The sequence below is a fragment of the Bombina bombina genome, chromosome 5, assembly GCF_027579735.1.
Source record: "Bombina bombina isolate aBomBom1 chromosome 5, aBomBom1.pri, whole genome shotgun sequence".
In the NCBI taxonomy this organism is placed as follows: domain Eukaryota; kingdom Metazoa; phylum Chordata; class Amphibia; order Anura; family Bombinatoridae; genus Bombina; species Bombina bombina.
In genome coordinates this window covers 589,078,561-589,098,335 of record NC_069503.1, presented here as the reverse complement: position 1 = coordinate 589,098,335, position 19,775 = coordinate 589,078,561, and the positions used below count along the sequence as shown (strand labels likewise).

The 19,775-nt window shown below is 38.4% G+C and overlaps 1 protein-coding gene across 1 annotated transcript in view; it reads left to right on the top strand.

The window, feature by feature from the left end:
• The window catches only part of LANCL2 (LanC like glutathione S-transferase 2), a 182,102-nt gene extending 162,724 nt beyond the window's left edge, over window positions 1-19,378 (top strand). Inside the window, exons 7-10 of the mRNA XM_053714551.1 lie at window positions 3,419-3,595; window positions 13,002-13,074; window positions 14,685-15,048; window positions 15,166-19,378. Coding sequence (XP_053570526.1) covers window positions 3,419-3,595; window positions 13,002-13,074; window positions 14,685-14,761 — 327 coding nt within the window. The 3' untranslated portion in view covers window positions 14,762-15,048; window positions 15,166-19,378. The remainder of the gene's footprint in view (window positions 1-3,418; window positions 3,596-13,001; window positions 13,075-14,684; window positions 15,049-15,165) is intronic.
• Window positions 19,379-19,775: the final 397 nt, after the last annotated feature.

The window sequence follows — 19,775 nt, the reverse complement described above, 5'->3', positions numbered from 1 at the left end:
GGAACTTCCTCCAAGGGGAAGGTTCCATATGTCTCGCTTATCTTCAGACCTAATAAAGAGACAGGCATTCTTACATTGTGTAGAAGACCTGTTAAAGATGGGAGTGATACACCCAGTTCCAACAGTGGAACAAGGTCAGGGGTTTTACTCAAACCTGTTTGTAGTTCCCAAAAAAGAGGGAACTTTCAGACCAATTCTGGATTTAAAAATTCTAAACAAGTTTCTCAGAGTTCCATCGTTCAAAATGGAAACCATTCGAACAATTTTACCTACAATCCAGGAGGGTAAATATATGACTACCGTGGATTTAAAGGATGCGTACCTACATATTCCTATCCACAAAGATCATCATCAGTTCCTAAGGTTCGCCTTTCTGGACAAACATTACCAGTTCGTGGCTCTCCCGTTCGGTTTAGCCACTGCTCCCAGAATTTTCACAAAGGTGCTAGGGTCCCTTCTGGCGGTTCTAAGACCGAGGGGCATTGCAGTGGCACCTTATCTAGACGACATTCTAATTCAAGCGTCGTCTCTTTCCAAGGCAAAGGCTCATACAGACATTGTTCTAGCCTTTCTCAGATCTCACGGGTGGAAGGTGAACGTAGAAAAGAGTTCCCTGTCTCCGTCAACGAGAGTTCCCTTTTTGGGAACAATAATAGATTTTTTAGAAATGAAGATTTTCCTGACAGAAGTCAGAAAGTCAAAGCTTCTAAACACTTGTCAAGTTCTTCACTCTATTCTGCAGCCTTCCATAGCTTAGTGCATGGAAGTAGTAGGATTGATGGTTGCAGCAATGGACATAGTTCCTTTTGCTCGAATTCATCTAAGACCATTACAACTGTGCATGCTCAATCAGTGGAATGGGGACTATGCAGACTTGTCTCCACAGATTCAAGTAGACCAGGTAACCAGAGACTCACTCCATTGGTGGTTGACTCAGGATCACCTGTCTCAGGGAATGAGTTTTCGCAGACCAGAGTGGGTCATTGTCACGACCAACGCCAGTCTATTAGGCTGGGGCGCGGTCTGGGATTCCCTGAAAGCTCAGGGTCTATGGTCTCGGGAAGAGTCTCTTCTTCCGATAAACATCCTGGAACTGAGAGCAATATTCAATGCTCTCCGGGCTTGGCCTCAACTAGCGAAGGCCGGATTCATAAGATTCCAGTCAGACAACATGACGACTGTAGCTTACATCAACCATCAGGGAGGAACAAAGAGTTCCTTGGCGATGAGAGAGGTATCCAAGATCATCAAATGGGCGGAGGATCACTCCTGCCATCTATCTGTAATTCACATCCCAGGAGTAGACAACTGGGAGGTGGATTATCTGAGTCGTCAGACTTTCCATCCGGGGGAGTGGGAACTCCACCCGGAGGTCTTTGCCCAGTTAACCCAATTATGGGGCATTCCAGACATGGATCTGATGGCGTCTCGTCAGAACTTCAAGGTTCCTTGCTACGGGTCCAGATCCAGGGATCCCAAGGCGACTCTAGTGGATGCCTTAGTGGCGCCTTGGTCGTTCAACCTAGCGTATGTGTTTCCGCCGTTTCCTCTCCTTCCCAGGCCCGTAGCCAGGATCAAACAGGAGAAGGCCTCGGTGATTCTGATAGCTCCTGCGTGGCCACGCAGGACTTGGTATGCAGACCTGGTGAATATGTCATCGGCTCCACCATGGAAGCTACCTTTGAGACAGGATCTTCTAGTACAAGGTCCATTCGAACATCCAAATCTAGTTTCTCTGCAGCTGACTGCTTGGAAATTGAACGCTTGATTTTATCCAAGCGTGGGTTTTCAAATTCAGTGATAGATACTCTGGTTCAAGCCAGAAAACCTGTGACTAGAAAGATTTACCATAAAATATGGAAAAAATATATCTGTTGGTGTGAATCCAAGGGATTCTCTTGGAGTAAGATTAAAATTCCTAAGATTCTCTCCTTTCTCCAAGAGGGTTTGGATAAAGGGTTGTCAGCGAGTTCTCTTAAAGGACAGATTTCTGCCTTATCTGTTTTGTTACAAAAACGACTGGCAGCTGTGCCAGATGTACAAGCTTTTGTACAGGCTTTGGTCAGAATCAAGCCTGTTTACAGACCCATGACTCCTCCTTGGAGTCTAAATTTAGTTCTTTCAGTTCTTCAAGGGGTTCCGTTTGAACCTTTACATTTCATAGATATCAAGTTACTATCATGGAAAGTTCTGTTTTTAGTTGCTATTTCTTCTGCTAGAAGAGTTTCTGAATTATCTGCTTTGCAGTGTGATCCACCTTATCTTGTGTTCCATTCAGATAAGGTTGTTTTGCGTACTAAACCTGGTTTTCTTCCAAAAGTAGTTTCTAACAAGAATATTAACCAGGAAATAGTTGTTCCTTCTCTGTGTCCGAATCCAATTTCAAAGAAGGAACGTTTGTTACACAATTTAGATGTGGTCCATGCTTTAAAGTTCTATTTAGACGCAACAAAGGATTTCAGACAAACTTCATCTTTGTTTGTCGTTTACTCTGGTAAGAGGAGAGGACAAAAAGCTACTGCTACCTCTCTTTCTTTTTGGCTGAAAAGCATCATCCGATTGGCAGCCTCCTGAACGAATCACAGCTCACTCTACTAGGGCTGTGGCTTCCACATGGGCCTTCAAGAACGAGGCTTCTGTTGATCAGATATGTAAGGCAGCGACTTGGTCTTCTCTGCACACTTTTGCCAAATTCTACAAATTTGATACTTATGCTTCTTCGGAGGCTATTTTTGGGAGAAAGGTTTTGCAAGCCGTGGTGCCTTCTGTTTAGGTAACCTGATTTGCTCCCTCCCTTCATCCGTGTCCTAAAGCTTTGGTATTGGTTCCCACAAGTAATGGATGACGCCGTGGACCGGACACACCAATGTTGGAGAAAACAGAATTTATGCTTACCTGATAAATTACTTTCTCCAACGTTGTGTCCGGTCCACGGCCCGCCCTGGTTTTTTAATCAGGTTTGAAAATTTTCTTTCTCTATACACTACAGTCACCACGGCACCCTATAGTTTCTCCTTTTTTTTCTCCTAACCGTCGGTCGAATGACTGGGGGGCGGAGCCCGAGGAGGGGCTATATGGGCAGCTTTTGCTGTGCTCTTTGCCATTTCCTGTTGGGGAAGAGAATATTCCCACAAGTAATGGATGACGCCGTGGACCGGACACACCGTTGGAGAAAGTAATTTATCAGGTAAGCATAAATTCTGTTTTTTTAAACAATAACAATTCTGTAGCAGACTGTCCCTTTAAATACTATATTGAACTTGGTGTAATAAACTTGGGTACCGCCGTAGGTTTGTCTTTGTAGAGGCAGAAGACATAATACTTTATCAAGGCAACAAAACACAAATACATAAATGATTCACAGATTTTGCCAAATGTTAGAATATTCTGATCTTGTGTTAACTGTCTCATTTTTCAGATTTTCAAAGAGGAGAAGTATTTAAAAGATGCAGTGGAATGTAGTGATGTCATCTGGCAGAGGGGACTTCTAAGGAAGGGTTATGGGGTCTGTCATGGGACTGCTGGCAATGGATACTCCTTCCTTACTCTCTATCACCACACTCAGGACAAAAAATTTCTTTACAGAGCCTGCAAGGTAATACAGCAGAGGCATTCATATCCAACTCCTGTCTTTGTGTATGAAACTAATTATAGACCGATCTCAAGCGCTCCGAAAGAAAGGGACATCATTTAGACAGAGCATACTATATTAAACAACTTCCCAGTTTACTTCTATTATCAAATTTGCTTCATTCTCTTGGTATCATTTGTTGAAGGAGCAGCAATGCACTACTGGTTTCTAACTGAACACCTGGGTGAGCCAATGACAATCGGTATATATATGCGGCCACCAATCAGCAGCTAGAACCTAGGCTCGTTGTTGCTCCTTAGCTTAACTAGATAAACCTTTCAGCAAAGAATAACAAAAGAAGGAAGCAAATTAAATAATAGAAGTAAATTTGAAAGTTGTTTAAAATGGTATGCTCTGTCTAAATCATGGATGTCTAATTATGACTTTACTGTCTCTTTAAGGCTATATTATTTCACTATCCTAGATTCACAAAAAGCTCCTTTACTGTGATGAAACATCTCCTTTGAAAGAGAGCTTTGCCTCACTGTTTACTAATGTTCAAAAATGTAATGAAACAAATATTTCAACAGTACTTCTGTATGGTTTCTGTTTTCCTGTCGTGCATTATTAAATTACTTTGAATTTAAAATATCCAAAATGTCCATTAGTTTACTGTTTGTGTTTTAATTTGTGCCTCTAGAAGCGGGATATACTTTTATGTGAGATCGCTAGAGAAATAATGAGCATCTAAATGTTTTGTTGCTATGCTGCATTTCACTGCCGCTTGGCAGATGTAACGGCATCTCTGCAATCATGTGATATATATTTATGATCACGTTAATACTTCTTTTGGGAAATGTTGATCATTCACGATTCATCTGGGTCTGCAAGCTTCAGCTTTCTTCAGCTTCATTTATTTTTAAAGTGTATGAAATTAACCTTCGCACAGCTTAACAGCTTGCATTGCCTGTGAAATTGTCAATTGCCTTCCTTTCAAAAGCTAAAGGTACACCAAAGAATACAAATAAATAAACAACTAGCTGTTCGAAAGAATAAAAGAATTCAAGTAAAATAAAGGGTTTTGGTTTTTTTTAAAGATTTTTTAAAAAAATAAATAAGGAACTCACCTTACTTATTTATAAGCACATAATGCATAAAACTCAGTTTCAGCCCAGGCAGATGTTGGTATTACGATTTGCTAAGAACTAAATTAGGGGGTGCATGAACATTAATATACAAGCATGCTATCTCTTAACTGTTAATGATTTGTTTCAAATGCAAATTCCTGCTTCACAAAGTCCTCAGTGTCAGAACACACGTTACAATATTGTACAAACATTCCTCTTAATCAGAATCTATTGCAAGGTCCTAGTAAAAATGCACACTATAATCTCAGGCAATTGTCACTATCACAGGTCCAACTGTATTTCCAATGCAGGCTTATGTCATATCCTCCACCAGAGTAGATAAAAATGTCATACACACAAACATACAAAAGTGTCAGTAAAAAAAGGGTGTAGTATCACAAGTTTCATTTTAAATATCAGCAGTAAAAACTATTCAATAAGTGCTCTCACAAGAAGCACCACGCTTCAAGCCAAAGTACACTTTCTCACATAGCACAACCCCAGTATACAAATCAGCTCAGTACTATGTTTGTTGTCCCATGTCTGTCGCTGGTTGTCTCCTCTGTAGAAGTGAATCCACACAGATCCTTCATATATAGGAGGTAGTCCCTAAGCTGCTGCTTTCTCCAACAACAACAGACAAATATTCCAAACAAACACCTTGTGTATTTCTCTTGTTAAGTGTATCCAGTCCACGGATCATCCATTACTTATGGAATATATTCTCCTTCCCAACAGGAAGTTGCAAGAGTCCACCCACAGCAAAGCTGCTATATAGCTCCTCCCCTAACTGCCATATTCAGTCATTCTCTTGCAAGCCTCAACATAGATAGGAGGTCGTGAGAGTCTGTGGTGATTTATACTTAGTTTATTCTTCAATCAAAAGTTTGTTATTTTTAAATGGCACCGGAGTGTGCTGTTTATCTCAGGCAGTATTTGGAAGAAGAATCTGCCTGCGTTTTTCTATGATCTTAGCAGACGTAACTGAGATCCATTTGCTGTTCTCACACATTCTGAGGAGTGAGGTAACTTCAGAGGGGGAATGGCGTGCAGGTTTTTCTGCAGATAAGGTATGTGCAGTAAAATATTTTTCTAGGAATGGAATTGACTAAGAAAATACTGCTGATACCGAAGTAATGTAAGTAAAGCCTTAAATGCAGCGATAGCGACTGGTATCAGGCTTATTAATAGAGATACATACTCTTATAAAAATGTGTTTTAAAACGTTTGCTGGCATGTTTAATCGTTTTTTAACGTACATTGGTGATAACACTGTAATGTTGGTATAGCCTTAAATGCAGTGAAAGCGACTGGTATCAGGCTTATTAATAGAGATACATACTCTTGTAAAAATGTGTTTTAAAACGTTTGCTGGCATGTTTAATCGTTTTTTAACATATGTTTGGTGATAAAACTTATTGGGGCCTAAGTTTTTTCCACATGGCTGGCTTAAATTTTGCATAGAAACAGTTAACTGAAGCTTCCCACTGTTGTAATATGAGTGGGAGGGGCCTAATTTAGCGCTTTTTTACGCAGTTAAAATTACAAAATGAATTATCCAGATTCCCTCAGCAGTCCCATGAATACTACAGGACATTTCTAAAGGGCTAAAAAGACTTCCAAAATCGTTTATAGGGAAGGTAATCCACAGCTCTGCTGTGGCAGTTTTGTTGTGTCTGTTTTTAAAAACGTCTATGTCGTTTTTTTGATCTGTTTTTTTGCATTAAGGGGTTAATCATCCATTTGCAAGTGGGTGCAATGCTCTGTTACCTTATTACATGTACTGTAAAAATTTAGTTTGTTTTATTGCCTTTTTTCACTGTTTTTCAAATTTTGACAAAATTTGTTTCTCTTAAAGGCACAGTAACTTTTTATATATTTGCTTGTTAACTTGATTTGAAGTGTTTTCCAAGCTTATTAGTCTCATTATTAGTCTGTTTTAACATGTCTGACATAGAGGAAGCTCTGTGTTCATTATGTTTTAAAGCCATGGTGGAACCCCATCTTAGAATGTGTACCAGATGTACTGATTTCATGTTAAACAATAAAGATCATTTTTTGTCTTTAAAAACATTATCACCAGAGGATTCTGTCGTGGGGGTAGTTATGCCGACTAACTCTCCCCACGTGTCAGACCTTTTGACTCCTGCTTTAGGGACTCACGCTCAAATGGCGCCAAGTACATCAAGGGCACCCATAGCGTTTATTTTACCAGGGGATTCTGTCGAGGGGAAAGTTATGCCGATTAACTCTCCCCACGTGTCAGACCCTTCGACTCCCGCTTCAGGGACTCACGCTCAAATGGCGCCAAGTACATCAAGGGCGTCCATAGCGTTTATTTTACAAGACATGGCAAAGGTGGGAATAATACTCTGGCAGCAGTATTAGTCAGACTACCTGAAATTAAAGGAAAGCAGATAGCTCTGGGGGTAGATACAGAGCATACAGACGCTTTAAGAACCATGTATGATACTACCTCACAATATGCTTAGTCTGTGGGTGATTTTTTTTTTTTTGACTCAGGGAAGATGATTTAACCTGATTCTGATATTTCTACATTTAAAATTTATGCTTGAGAACCTCCACTTGTTGCTCAGGGAGGCTTTGGCTGCTCTGAATGAATGTGTTCAATTGCAGGGCCAGAGAAATTGTGTAGACTGGATAAATAATATGCAGTGCCGGTGTGTACTGATGTTTTTCCAATACCTAAAGAGGTTTACTAAAAAATTTTTTTTTTTTTTTTTTAAGGAATGGGATAGACCAGGTGTGCTGTTCTCTTCCCCTCCTATTTTTTAGAAGAATGTTTTCTAATAGTTACCACCACACGGGACTTCTGGCAGACAGTTCCTAAGGTGGAGAGAAGAGTTTCTACTCTAGCTAAGCGTACCACTACCTCTGGCGAGGACAGTTGTGCTTTTTAGATCCAATGGATAAAAAATGTTTATTCAACAGGGTTTTATCCTGCAGCCCCTTGCATACATTGCTTCTGTCACTGCTGCTGCGACGTTCTGAGTTGAGTCTCTTGATGAGGCTTTACAGTTAGCGACTCCATTGGATGAATATATTTGACAAGCTTATGCTAGCCAATTCCTTGTTTTCTGATGCCTTTGTTCATTTGACTACGGCTAAGAATTCTGTTTTTTACTATACTGGCGCGCAGAGCGCTATGGCTTATATCATGGTCAGCTGTCGTGACTTTAATAAATAAGCTACTTAACTTCCCTTCAAGGGGCAGACCCTATTCGGGCCTGGTTTGAAGGAGATTATTGCTTATATCACTGGAGGAAATGGTCATTCCCTTCCTCAGGATAGGAATCAAGGGCCAAAAAAGGTCTAATTTTCGTGCCTTTTAAAACTTCAGGGCAGGTGTGGCATCCACTTTCTCTAAGGCAAAACAAGAGGGAATTTTTGCTCAGTCCAAGGTGGTCTGGAGACAATTGGACCTGGAACAAAGATAAGCAGGACAAGGAGCCTGCTGCTGCCTCTAAGGCAGCATGAAGGAACGGACCCCTATCCGGTAACGGATCCTATAGGGGGCAGACTTTCATTCTTCGCCCGGGCGTGGGCAAGAGATGCTCAGGATCCCTAGGCATTGGAATTTATATCCCAGAGATATCTTCTGGATTTCAAAGATTCCCCCCCAAAAAAGGGGAGATTTCGCCTTTCACAATTATCTGCAAACCAGATAAAGAAGGAGGCATTCTTACATTGTGTACGAGATCCATCCAGTTCCAAGAGAGGAACAGGGACAGTTTTTACTCAAATCTGTTTGTGGTTCCCAAGGTGAGGGAACCTTCAGACCTATTTTGGATCTAAAGATCTTAAACAAATTCCTCAGAATTCCGTCATTTAAGATGGAAACTATTCGTACCATCTTAACTATGATCCAGGAGAGTCAATAGAGGACTACAATGGATTTGAAGGATGCTTATCCTCACATTGTGATGCATAAAGATCACCTTCATTTTTTCAGGTTTGCCTTTCTAGACAGGCATTACCAGTTTGTAGCTCTTTCCTTTGGGATATCTACAGCCCCAAGAATCTTTATGGAGGTTCTGGGGTCGCTTTGGCAGGTCCTTAGGCCGCGGGGCATAGAAGTGGCCCCTTAGTTAGGCGACATCCTGATACAGGCGTCAAACATCCAAATTGCCAAGTCTCATACAGACGTAGTACTGGCATTTCTGAGATCACATGGGTGGAAAGTGAACAAGGAAAGAGTTCTCTATCCCCAATCTCAAGGGTTTCCCTCCTAGGGACTCTGATAGATTCTGTAGAAATGAAAATTTACCTGACGGAGTCCAGGTTGTCAAAGTTTCTAAATTTCTGCCGTGTTTTTTATCCCATCCGCGCCCTTCGGTGGCTCAGTACATGAATGAAATCGCCTTAATAGGTAGCGGCAAGGGACATAGTACCGTTTGCACGTCTACATTTCAGACCGCTGCAACTATGCATGCTCAGTCAGAGGAACGGGGATTACACAGATTTGTCCCCCTGTTGAACCTGGACCAAGAGACCAGAGATTCTCTTCTCTGGTGACTATGTCGGGTCCATCTGTCCAAGGGTATGACCTTCCGCAGGTCAGATGGGACAATTGTTACAATGGATGCCAGCCTTTTAGGTTGGGATGCAGTCTGGAACTCCCTGAAGGCTCAGGGATAGTGGACTTAGGAGGAGACCCTCCTTCTAATAAATATTCTGGGAGTGATATTCCATGCTCTTCAGACTTGGCCTCAGTTAGCAACTCTGAGGTACATCATACTCAGTCGGACAATATACACGACTGTGGCTTACATCAGCCATCAAGGGGGAACAGAAGTTCCCTAGTGATGTTAGAAGTCTTACAATAATTCACTGGACAGAGACTCACTCTTGTCTATCAGCTATCCATATCCCAGGTGTTGAGAACTGGGAGGTGGATTTTCTAAGTCGTCAGACTTTTCTTCCGGGGGAGTGGGATTTCCTCCGGAGGTCAAGACCAAGCAGGAGAGGGCTTTGGTGTTTTTGACAGCGCCTGCGTAGCCACGCAGGACCTGGTATGCAGATCTGGTGGACATGTCATCCTTTCCATCACGGTCTCTGCTTCTGAGACAGGTCCCTCTACCTCAGGGTCCTTTCAACCATCTAAATAGAATCAATCTGAGATGGACTGCCTGGAGACTGAACGCTTGATGTTATCAAAGCATGGCTTCTCCGAGTCAGTCATTGATACCTTAATACAGACATGAAAGCCTGTCTCTAGGAAAATTGAACATAGATATGGTGTAAATATCTGATTGTTATGAATCCAAGGGTTACTCATGGAGTAAAGCCTGGATTCCCAGGATATTATCTTTTCTCCAAGATGTTTTTGAGAAAAGGGTTGTCAGCTAATTCCTTAAAAGGGACAGATTTTTACTCTGTCTATTTTTTTGCACCAGCGTCTGGCAGGTATTCTAGACGTTCAGGCATTTGGTCAGGCTTTGGTTAGATCCAAGCCTGTGTTTAAAACTGTTGCTCCGCCATGGAGCTTAAACCTGGTTCTTAAGGCTCTTCAAGAAGTTCCGTTTGAACCTTTTTTGTTCCATAGATATCAATCTTTATCTTGGAAAGTTCCTTTTGGGTAGCTATTTCCTCGATTCGTAGAGTCTACAAGTTATCTGTGTTACAATGTGATTCTCCTTATCTGGTCCTTTGTACGGATAAGGTAGTCCTGCGTACCAACCTGGGTTTTTTCCTAAGGTGGTATCTAACAAGAACATCACTCAAGAGATAGTTGTTCCATGCTTGTATCCTAATCCTTCCTCAAAGAAGGAACGTCTATTACACAATATTGGACGTGGTTTGTGCTTTAAAGTTTTACTTACAAGTTACTACAGTTTTCATCAAACGTTCACCTTGTTTGTTGTCTATTCTGGACAGAGGAGAGGTCAAAAGACTTCAGCAGCCTCTCTGTCTTTTTGGTTAAAAAGCATAATTAATTTAGCTTATGAGACTGCTGGACAGCAGCCTCCTGAAGGGATTGCAGCTCATTCTACTAGAGCTGTGGTTTTCACTTGGGCCTTTTTTAAATGTGGCTTCTGTTGAACAGATTTACAAGACGGAGTCTTGGTCTGCGCTTCATACTTTTTCAAATTTAACAAATTTGATACCTTGCTTCTTCGGAGGCTATTTTTAGGAGAAAGGTTTTTTTTTTTGGTTTTTTTTACAGGCAGTGGTAACTTCCGTTTAAGTACCTGCCTTGTCCCTCCCATCATCCGTGTACTTTAGCTTTGGTATTGGTATTCCATAAGTAATGGATGATCCGTGGACTGGATACACTTAACAAGAGAAAACATAATTTATACTTACCTGATAAATTTATTTCTCTTGTAGTGTATTCAGTCCACGGCCCGCCCTGTCACTTTAAGGCAGGTAATTTTTTCATTTGAACTACAGTCACCACTGCACCCTATGGTTTTTCCTTTCTCTGCATGTTTTCGGTCGAATGACTGAATATGGCAGTTAGGGGAGGAGCTATATAGCAGCTTTGCTGTGGGTGGACTCTTGCAACTTCCTGTTGGGAAGGAGAATATATTCCATAAGTAATGGATGATCCGTGGACTGGATACACTACAAGAGAAATAAATTTATCAGGTAAGCATAAATTATGTTTTTAAAGACCAATGTCTGTGGTCTAATGTGTCCACTCCCTCAGAGGATATAACTGGAGGCTCCTGGGACTTGTAACATAGTACCAATCTGATTTGTGTACCGGGTTGTTTCTGTGAGTGTCCTTATTGAAGAGTTGTTACTGTTCATTTTTAAATGTAAATGTGTGATACTACACTTTTTTCCTGGCGCTCCCGTGTGTTTGTGATATTTTTCAGCGGTTACAATGTAACAAAGAACAGCACCAACAAAGCAGGGTATGTCAGCTTTTAGCCATTGTGATTTCACTCACAGCTGATTGTGTGGCTAGCCTACTTTGTAGTTGGCTGTTTTGTACATATCAACTACCCCAAGGCATAACATTCTGTGATCTGAGATGTCATTGCAGAAAATGCAACATCTGCAGAAAGAATGGGACACATGTAGGAACTATTAGTGCTTTCACTATGCCGCGCTGCTCCACAGCAGGCTGTTCTCTTTAAACAATGCTGTGCTCTGGCTGCACTCTGTAAGTTTTCCTTAACACAGTGCAGCCAGAACCTGACCCTAGCCATTTCCTATCTGCAAAGCTGTGACATTCTTGTGAGCAATGAACCTTTTTATTATTATATTTTATCTTATAATTATGTGATGTTCGATCAAGGCAAACGGAAACAAATTTGATTGCAACATTTTAAAAACTTAACAAAATGTCTTTTTTTTTATTCTCTGCTGCTAATTTGTAAAGCAGTTTTCAACTGATGCAATATTTTATAAAAGTTAATAAATTGCTTTATTCTACAGTTAAGCAACAAGTTGTGATTGAGCTGGCACTTTATTTTAACTGCTTAATTTAAAATTGAATTTCAAAATCACCAGCAGAGATATTTCTGCCCCTGGGAATCAACTGTGGTAGGTCATTTAAAGTGAAGGTAAAGTTCGCTGTATGTCATTATGTAGTTTTGCTTGTCCACCTAAATGAATGGTACTTTCATTCATAATTTTTTTACAATTAAGTATGAACTGAGATTTATATCTTTATACTTACATTCCGTAAAATCAACCCGATTTTTTTTTTCTTCGCATGTCACGTTTTTTCAATATCCAATTGAAATTCTGGTCGTGAAGCGACCAGAGATTTACGTCATCCGCCTCCTGTATCCTCTGTGCATGCATTTAGAATCTGTTTGTTGATCTTGTCAGACAAGCGCGCGACCGTTTCATGCATGTGCATTGCAAATATTATTGTATTATTGTAGAAGAATGACGCAAGTGCTTGGTAAAAAAAAAAAGTGGATTACCGCATGCGCATTGTAATCAGTAGACGCCGCTATGCGCATGCGCTGTTCCTTGTGTGCTCGTAAACGCAATTTGGAGATACGTATAGAGCAGGTGGGACCGCTCTATATGTCATTCAGTATGAAATAAGGAAATGGCTGATGGGAGGATTCAGGGTCATTTGAAACATCTTTATTATATAAATATATATGTGTGCAGAAAAGAAGTTAGCGATTAGAATGTTTAAACTGTGACTAAATCGATGGTGTATAGAGATAGTTGAAACTTTACCTTCACTTTAAGAGATGTATTGATCATTTAGCACCAGAAACTGAGTTATATGTAGCGTATGCATAATTTTCAGAAGCATTCCTTAATTTATTTTTTCCTCTAAACACTTTTTCTCTTTTGTTTACAAGTTTGCTGAATGGTGTTTAGATTATGGAAAACATGGCTGTCGTATTCCGGACAGACCATACTCGCTCTTTGAAGGTACTTTTTTTTTTTTTACACACTGTATTTCCTTTCTTTACAGCTTTTAGAGCAGTTTCTTTTTGATGCAAGGTCTTGCTGATCTTATGATATCTGTAAAGCTCCCCCTGCAAGCTAGCTAACAAACTAAAATATAGGGCCAGATTGCAAGTGGAGCGCTATTTAAAGGTATAGAAAGGTAAAAAAAGGAAATGCGCATGGGTGCATTGCAATTTGAAATATTAGCATTTTTGCAATATACTTCCATTAGCAAAAATGCTTCTAGTAAAAGTCATTATTGTTTATCTGCTTCTAAAGACTTCATTTGTGTCATACAAGCCACTGCTGACTCTCTGAGGTGTAGTGTTTGAATACTGGTGCCCAGGCCTTCACAGGATATGTGCGTATGCCACTGAAAAACAGTATTGACTTTTACTAGAAGCATTTTTGCTAATGAAAGTATATGGCAAAAATGCTTCTATTTCTATATATTTAGACATGTATATGTGTATGTCTCTCTATATTAAAGCCCTTTGCCTGACTTCTTTTTTAACACCTAAGACCTCATATTTTTGAGCCTTTATAACTTTTTTGTGCAATATTTTTTTATAAGGAAGGAAGGACCATACATTTTTTGTCTGTCAAAAAGGTAAAGTTAAAGGGACAGTCTACAATAGAACTGTTATTGTTTTAAAAGCTAGATAATCCCTTTATTACCCATTCCCCAGTTTTGCATAACCAACACAGTTATATTAATACACTTTTTACCTCTGTGATTACCTTGTATCTAGGATCCTTCTTCCAGCCCCCTGATCACATGACTGTGACTGTTTATTATCTATTGTCTTGCAGTTAGCATTGTTTTGTGCTAAATCTTAAATAACTCCCTGTGTCTGAAAACAGTGTTATCTATATGGCCCACGTATAAGCATGTGATAAGAGACAGCCTACAAGGGCTTAGAAATTAGCATATGAGTCTGCCTCGGTTTAGTTTCAACTAAGAATACCAAGAGAACAAAGCACATTTTATGATAAAAGTAAATTGGAAAGTTGATTAAAATTACAAGTCCTATCTCAATAATGAAAGTTTAATTTTGACTAGACTGTCCCTTTAAACATTTCCTTAAAGGAATACTAAATCCAATTTTTTTATTTCATGATTCAGATAGAGCATGCAATTTTAAGCAACTTTCTAATTTACTCCTATTATAATTTTTTCTTCGTTCTCTTGCTATCTTTTTTTTGCAAAAGCAGGAATCTAAGCTAATGAGCTGGGCCATTTTTGATTCAGAACCCTGGATAGCACCTGCTGATTGGTGGCTACATTTAGAAAGTTTCTTAAAATTGTAAGCTCAATCTGAAACAGGAAAGTATCAATATTTTGAAGTTTTGGTAGTTATGATTTCGTTTCCAATTATTTCATATATTATAGAGATATTAGTGTAATAAAATGACAGCTATTTAGGATTAAACAGGATGACATTGGAATGGAAATACTTATAAGATGCATGTATCTCTTAGATAAATCATATTACATTTATGTGATTTTTTTTATATATTAACATGACAATTCCTGATAAATCATTGTATGTATAATTATACTCATTTAGTAACGTTGCCTTCTCTTGTAGGAATGGCTGGCACAATTCACTTCCTGTCAGACATGTTGACACCGGAGACTTCACGATTCCCTGCCTTTGAACTTTGATAATTTGTCAAAAAGAACTAAAGAGGAATTTCTGTACGAACAGTTGAGATTAAAGGGACATGGAAGCTTCACTTACATTTTTTTCCTAGTTACATTTATTTAATTCAGTTTGGGAAAGGACAGAGCTTTTGCTTAGAAATAATAGGAGATAACATTGTAAATTCAGATGAAAGATTTCCCTTCTAGTCAGTTTTTCTTTGGGGATTGTGTTAAAAGCATAGGATTCAGTTTAGGTGTTAGAAGGTTTGGGGATTCAGAGAAGGCGCTTCAGACCAACTAGGCCAGGGGTCAGCAACCTTCGGCTCCCAGATGTTTTGTAACTACATTTCCCATGATGCTCAGATAGCCTAAAGAGTGTCTCAGCATCGTGGGAAATGTAGTTCCAAAACATCTGGGAGCCGAAGGTTGCTGACCCCTGAACTAGGCAATAGTTGTTTCACATTTACATGGACATCTCTAGGCTACAACTCTCAGCCATCTCTACTTTTTACACCATTGTAAAAATAAATCCATATCACATATATATTCACCACATTACTTCACATATGGATCACTACAACCGGTGCTTAGAAATGAGCATCACAGACATAAAGATATTCAAGTTTGGCCACACAACATTTTAACTGAAAAAAAGTCTGATTTATGATTAAAAGGAAATGAAACCTATTCATAATTACAAGACTTCGTCTTGTAATAAATTCACATAGTAGACGAGAGTGTATGTTGCAGCAATTGTTTTTCTATGGTCAGACTTCCTCCAGCACTTCCCTTCTTTGCAGGAGCCAATCTAGACTTATTACTTGCAATGTTCTAGACTTATTACTTGCAACGTTCTAGACTTATTACTTGCAACGTTCTAGACTTATTACTTGCAACGTTCTAGACTTATTACTTGCAATGTTCTAGACTTATTACTTGCAATGTTCTAGACTTATTACTTGCGATGGTCTAGACTTATTACTTGTAACGTTCTAGACTTATTACTTGCAACGTTCTAGACTTATTACTTGCAACGTTCTAAACTTATTACTTGCAACGTTCTAGACTTATTACTGGCAATGTTCTAGACTTATTACTTGCAATGTTCTAGACTTATTACTTGCAACGTTCTAGACTTATTACTTGCAATGTTCTAGACGTATTACTTGCAACGTTCTAGACTTATTTCTTGCAATGTTCTAGACTTATTACTTGCGATGGTCTAGACTTATTACTTGTGACGTTCTAGACTCATTACTTGCAACGTTCTAGACTTATTACTTGCAACGTTCTAGACTTATTACTGGCAATGTTCTAGACTTATTACTTGCAACGTTATAGATTTATTACTTGCAATGTTTTGCTGTATTTTATAACTTTTGCTGAGGTCAGGTATGGGGAGATGTAGTGTAGCCGGCTAAGGCTTGTAAAGTCTGCAGTGTGCATTTCCGATTCTAAGAATTGGAAAGCCCATAGTTTTCAGACTTCAAGTACAGGAAAAGAAGGCAAAATAAATAATAATGCAATTTTGTTTTATTAAATGTAATTAAAGATTTTATATTAGTCATAAAGTGTATCTAAGGACCATAGTACATTTAATCTAAAGAGTATGCTGAATTCATTATGAAACACTAAATACATTTTATCAGCATAATATTGAGGTTATGCTCCACCTTCTTGTAGTCATGGGCGCTGCTATGTTAAAATCTAATTTTTATTCCACTGCAGCACCGTTAAGTGTTTGCACATGTGCAGCAACTCTCCTTCAGATACCTGCAGTGTAACCTAGGTTCCAAAATGTCAGCACCCATAGTTAGAGAGAGGTGCATGAAATGTATTTAGTGTTTAATGTCCCTTTAATATACGTGGGCGGTGTGCTGTAACCACTGATAGTTTTCTTTAGCACGCTGTAAAACAGATTTACTGAAAAAGAGCCAGCATCTTAGAAATGAATTAAAATGATGATAAAGTTAGTGTTCCTTAACAATATACTGTATATGTAATCAGTGTGCATAATTATGTATATGTGTATCTTTCCATTAAAATTTGTTCAGACCTGAAATGGTGCAATCTGTTTTGATGTTAGGATTCCTTACCTTCATCACTGCCTGCACACTTGGAAATACACTTTTTTTTGTTTTTGTAGTAGTGACATTTTCATCGCTAATCCAACTTTCTTGCAAGCCATACAGCTAGCATAAAGCCATGCCTTTTGTGACATTGTGACTAGTCATATGGATTAAAAGAGCATTGGAAGGGATTTAAAGGGACAGTTTACTCAAGAATTTGTATTGTTTAAAAAGATAGATAATACCTTTATTACCCATTCCCCAGTTTTTCATAACCAACACGGTTATATTAATACTCTTTTTACCTCTGTGATTACCTTTTATCTAAGCCTCTGCCCCTTTATTTCAGTTCTTTTGACAGAATTGCATTTGAGCCAATCAGTGCCCTCTCATAAGTAACTCCATGGGCGTGAGCACAATGTTATCTATATGGCACTCATGAACTAATGCCCTCTAGCTGTGAAAAACTTTTAAATGCATTCAAATAAGATGTGGCCTTCAAGGGCTTAGAAATAAGCAAATGAGCCTACCTAGATTTAGATTTCAACTAAGAATACCAAGAGAACAAAGCAAATTTGATGATTAAAGTAAAATGGAAAGTTATTTAAAATTGCATGCCCTATCTGAATCATGAAAGTTTAATTTTGAGTAGGCTGTCCCTTAAACCATTTCAAGTCTGAATAAATTTTAATTGAAAGGTACACATATACATATTTATGCACACTAATTACATATATATCGTAAGGAACACTAGCTTTACCATTACTTTAAGTAAAAAGCAAGATGCTTTTAGTTTTGAGATTTTTAACAGAAATGTAATTAAGCAATTTCAGATTAATTTTCCATGTCCCTTTAAGATACATTGTTCTGTGCCTCCAACACACCACTGTCAGTTCTAAAGCATCACCACTTACAAGATAATTGTATAATGTGAGTTGCAGTAGGTGTCACTGCAGAAGTAACTTGAACATTAAGCCCATGATGCCTATGTTTTTTTTTTCTCTTTGTAGATTATTGGAAGTTCATGTTTATTACTGCCTTAGGTAGATAATATTTGCACTCTGATTATTCTGTTACTTTCAAAAATACTGCAAGTTTGTGTGGTTTCTTTTGTTTGTTTCTTTAAAATGACATGGTACCCAAATGTTGAAGCACTTTAAAGTGATGCAGCAAAACTGTAAAAAAACTGACTAGAAAATATCACGGAAACATCTCTATGTAAAAAAAGGAAGGTATTTATCTCAACATTTGTAAAGTGACTTCAAGCAGCCAATCAGGATACTAGTCCCAGGACTTGCATGGGGGTGTGCATTTGGCATGTGCAGGCACATTATGTCATGCGCATGTTATTTCCCTATTCAGTTTAAGGAAGTATACTATGAAATCTCACAAGTTTTCAGAGAAATCTCATAAGATCAGAGCAAAGCATAGCTTGACCTCAGCACTGCTGATGCTGATTGGCTATTGTTTTTTTGTTTTGTTTTGTTTTTTTCAACTTGCAGCTGGACAGTAGCTGAAGTATAACTGTCACCAGAGCACTTACTCTTGTAATCTGTAATCTTTGTGAGGAAAAAATATTCCTTCTTTACATAGAGATGCTGAGGTGATATTTTTTTGTCAGCTTTTTACAGTTATGCTGCACCACGTTCAAGTGATTTAGAATATGAGTATTATGTCCTTTTTAAATTGTTGAGCATATTGTTTATTATAGACACATAAAACATAGAGTGCTTTATATTTCAAACATGTAAAATAGTGTGTAATGACTATCACAAGCATTTTTAAAATGAGTCTTAACACATGCAAGGTTTAGTTGTATTGCAGCACAGCCAATGAGTCATTGATTTCTTTAGTATTTCAAACGAATAATTCAATTCTGATCACTTATACAATTGCCTATCCTTCATTTTGTAAAGTCTGACTTAAATATAAGATTTCCTAACAAAATTGGTGTGTTTGAAAGTCAAAATGAAACCGTGTTACAAATCACTATTACTTATTAAAAAGATTACCCACTAAATTTTAAATGGATATTCTATAAAGCCTAATTCTATTAAACTAATTTAATCAGTTGTTGAAACCTTTAAAATCCCTGTACTTCTTTCAGAGTTCTACTTCATATTGTGCATTTGTTTATATGCTTGCATGTGTTTAGGAGCTGTGTGTCTGTGTGTAAGATATTGTTATTGTCCTTGAACACGGTTTTTGTTTTTATTTGAGGTACTAGCAAGTATACAAATAATACAAAGCCTGATTATACAATATTACTTGACAATTCAGTATACTTAATGAAATTAATTTTTTTTCTTAGTTTCAATATGCAATGTACTATGGAAGCAGTATCACTGCATGTATTTATATGGAACAGTGAAAATGCAAGTTGTCTTTATATATGCAGTATTTGTCTATAATGTATGACAGGCATTGCCTTGTCATTTGAGTAACTGTTAAATGTGTGAGTATTGTGTTGATGATTGGTTAATCGCTGGATGTGATTGGTTTTCCAAATGTGTCTAAATTACCAAAAGGGGATGTTTGATACAATAAATTCCAGTACATCAGACAACAATCTATTGTACATTTGTTATTCTGTTCTGTGTCAATTACAGTTTGTATGCTTACCTAAGCTACTGAGGAAAAAATATGACACCCCCCCAAAAAAAAACCATCTACTGCTCATACATGCAACTGCACTGTCTGTTTACCATGCATTTGTTGATTATGCAATTTTGTTTTATTTAATCGTCCTTTTTATGGATTTTTGGAGTGGAGAGTCTATTTACTAAACAGTTTCACTTGCTCAAGAGGAAACTCTCCAAATTGTAGTGAACAAAGGAATTTGATTTCTCACTAGAGATCAGATTACAGCAACGATTTTTCTGGCTGCACAACAAACACTTGACTAGCTACACCATCACCTAGATGGACACTTGCTTGACTAGTAAGATTTTGAGAAATTATGGAAC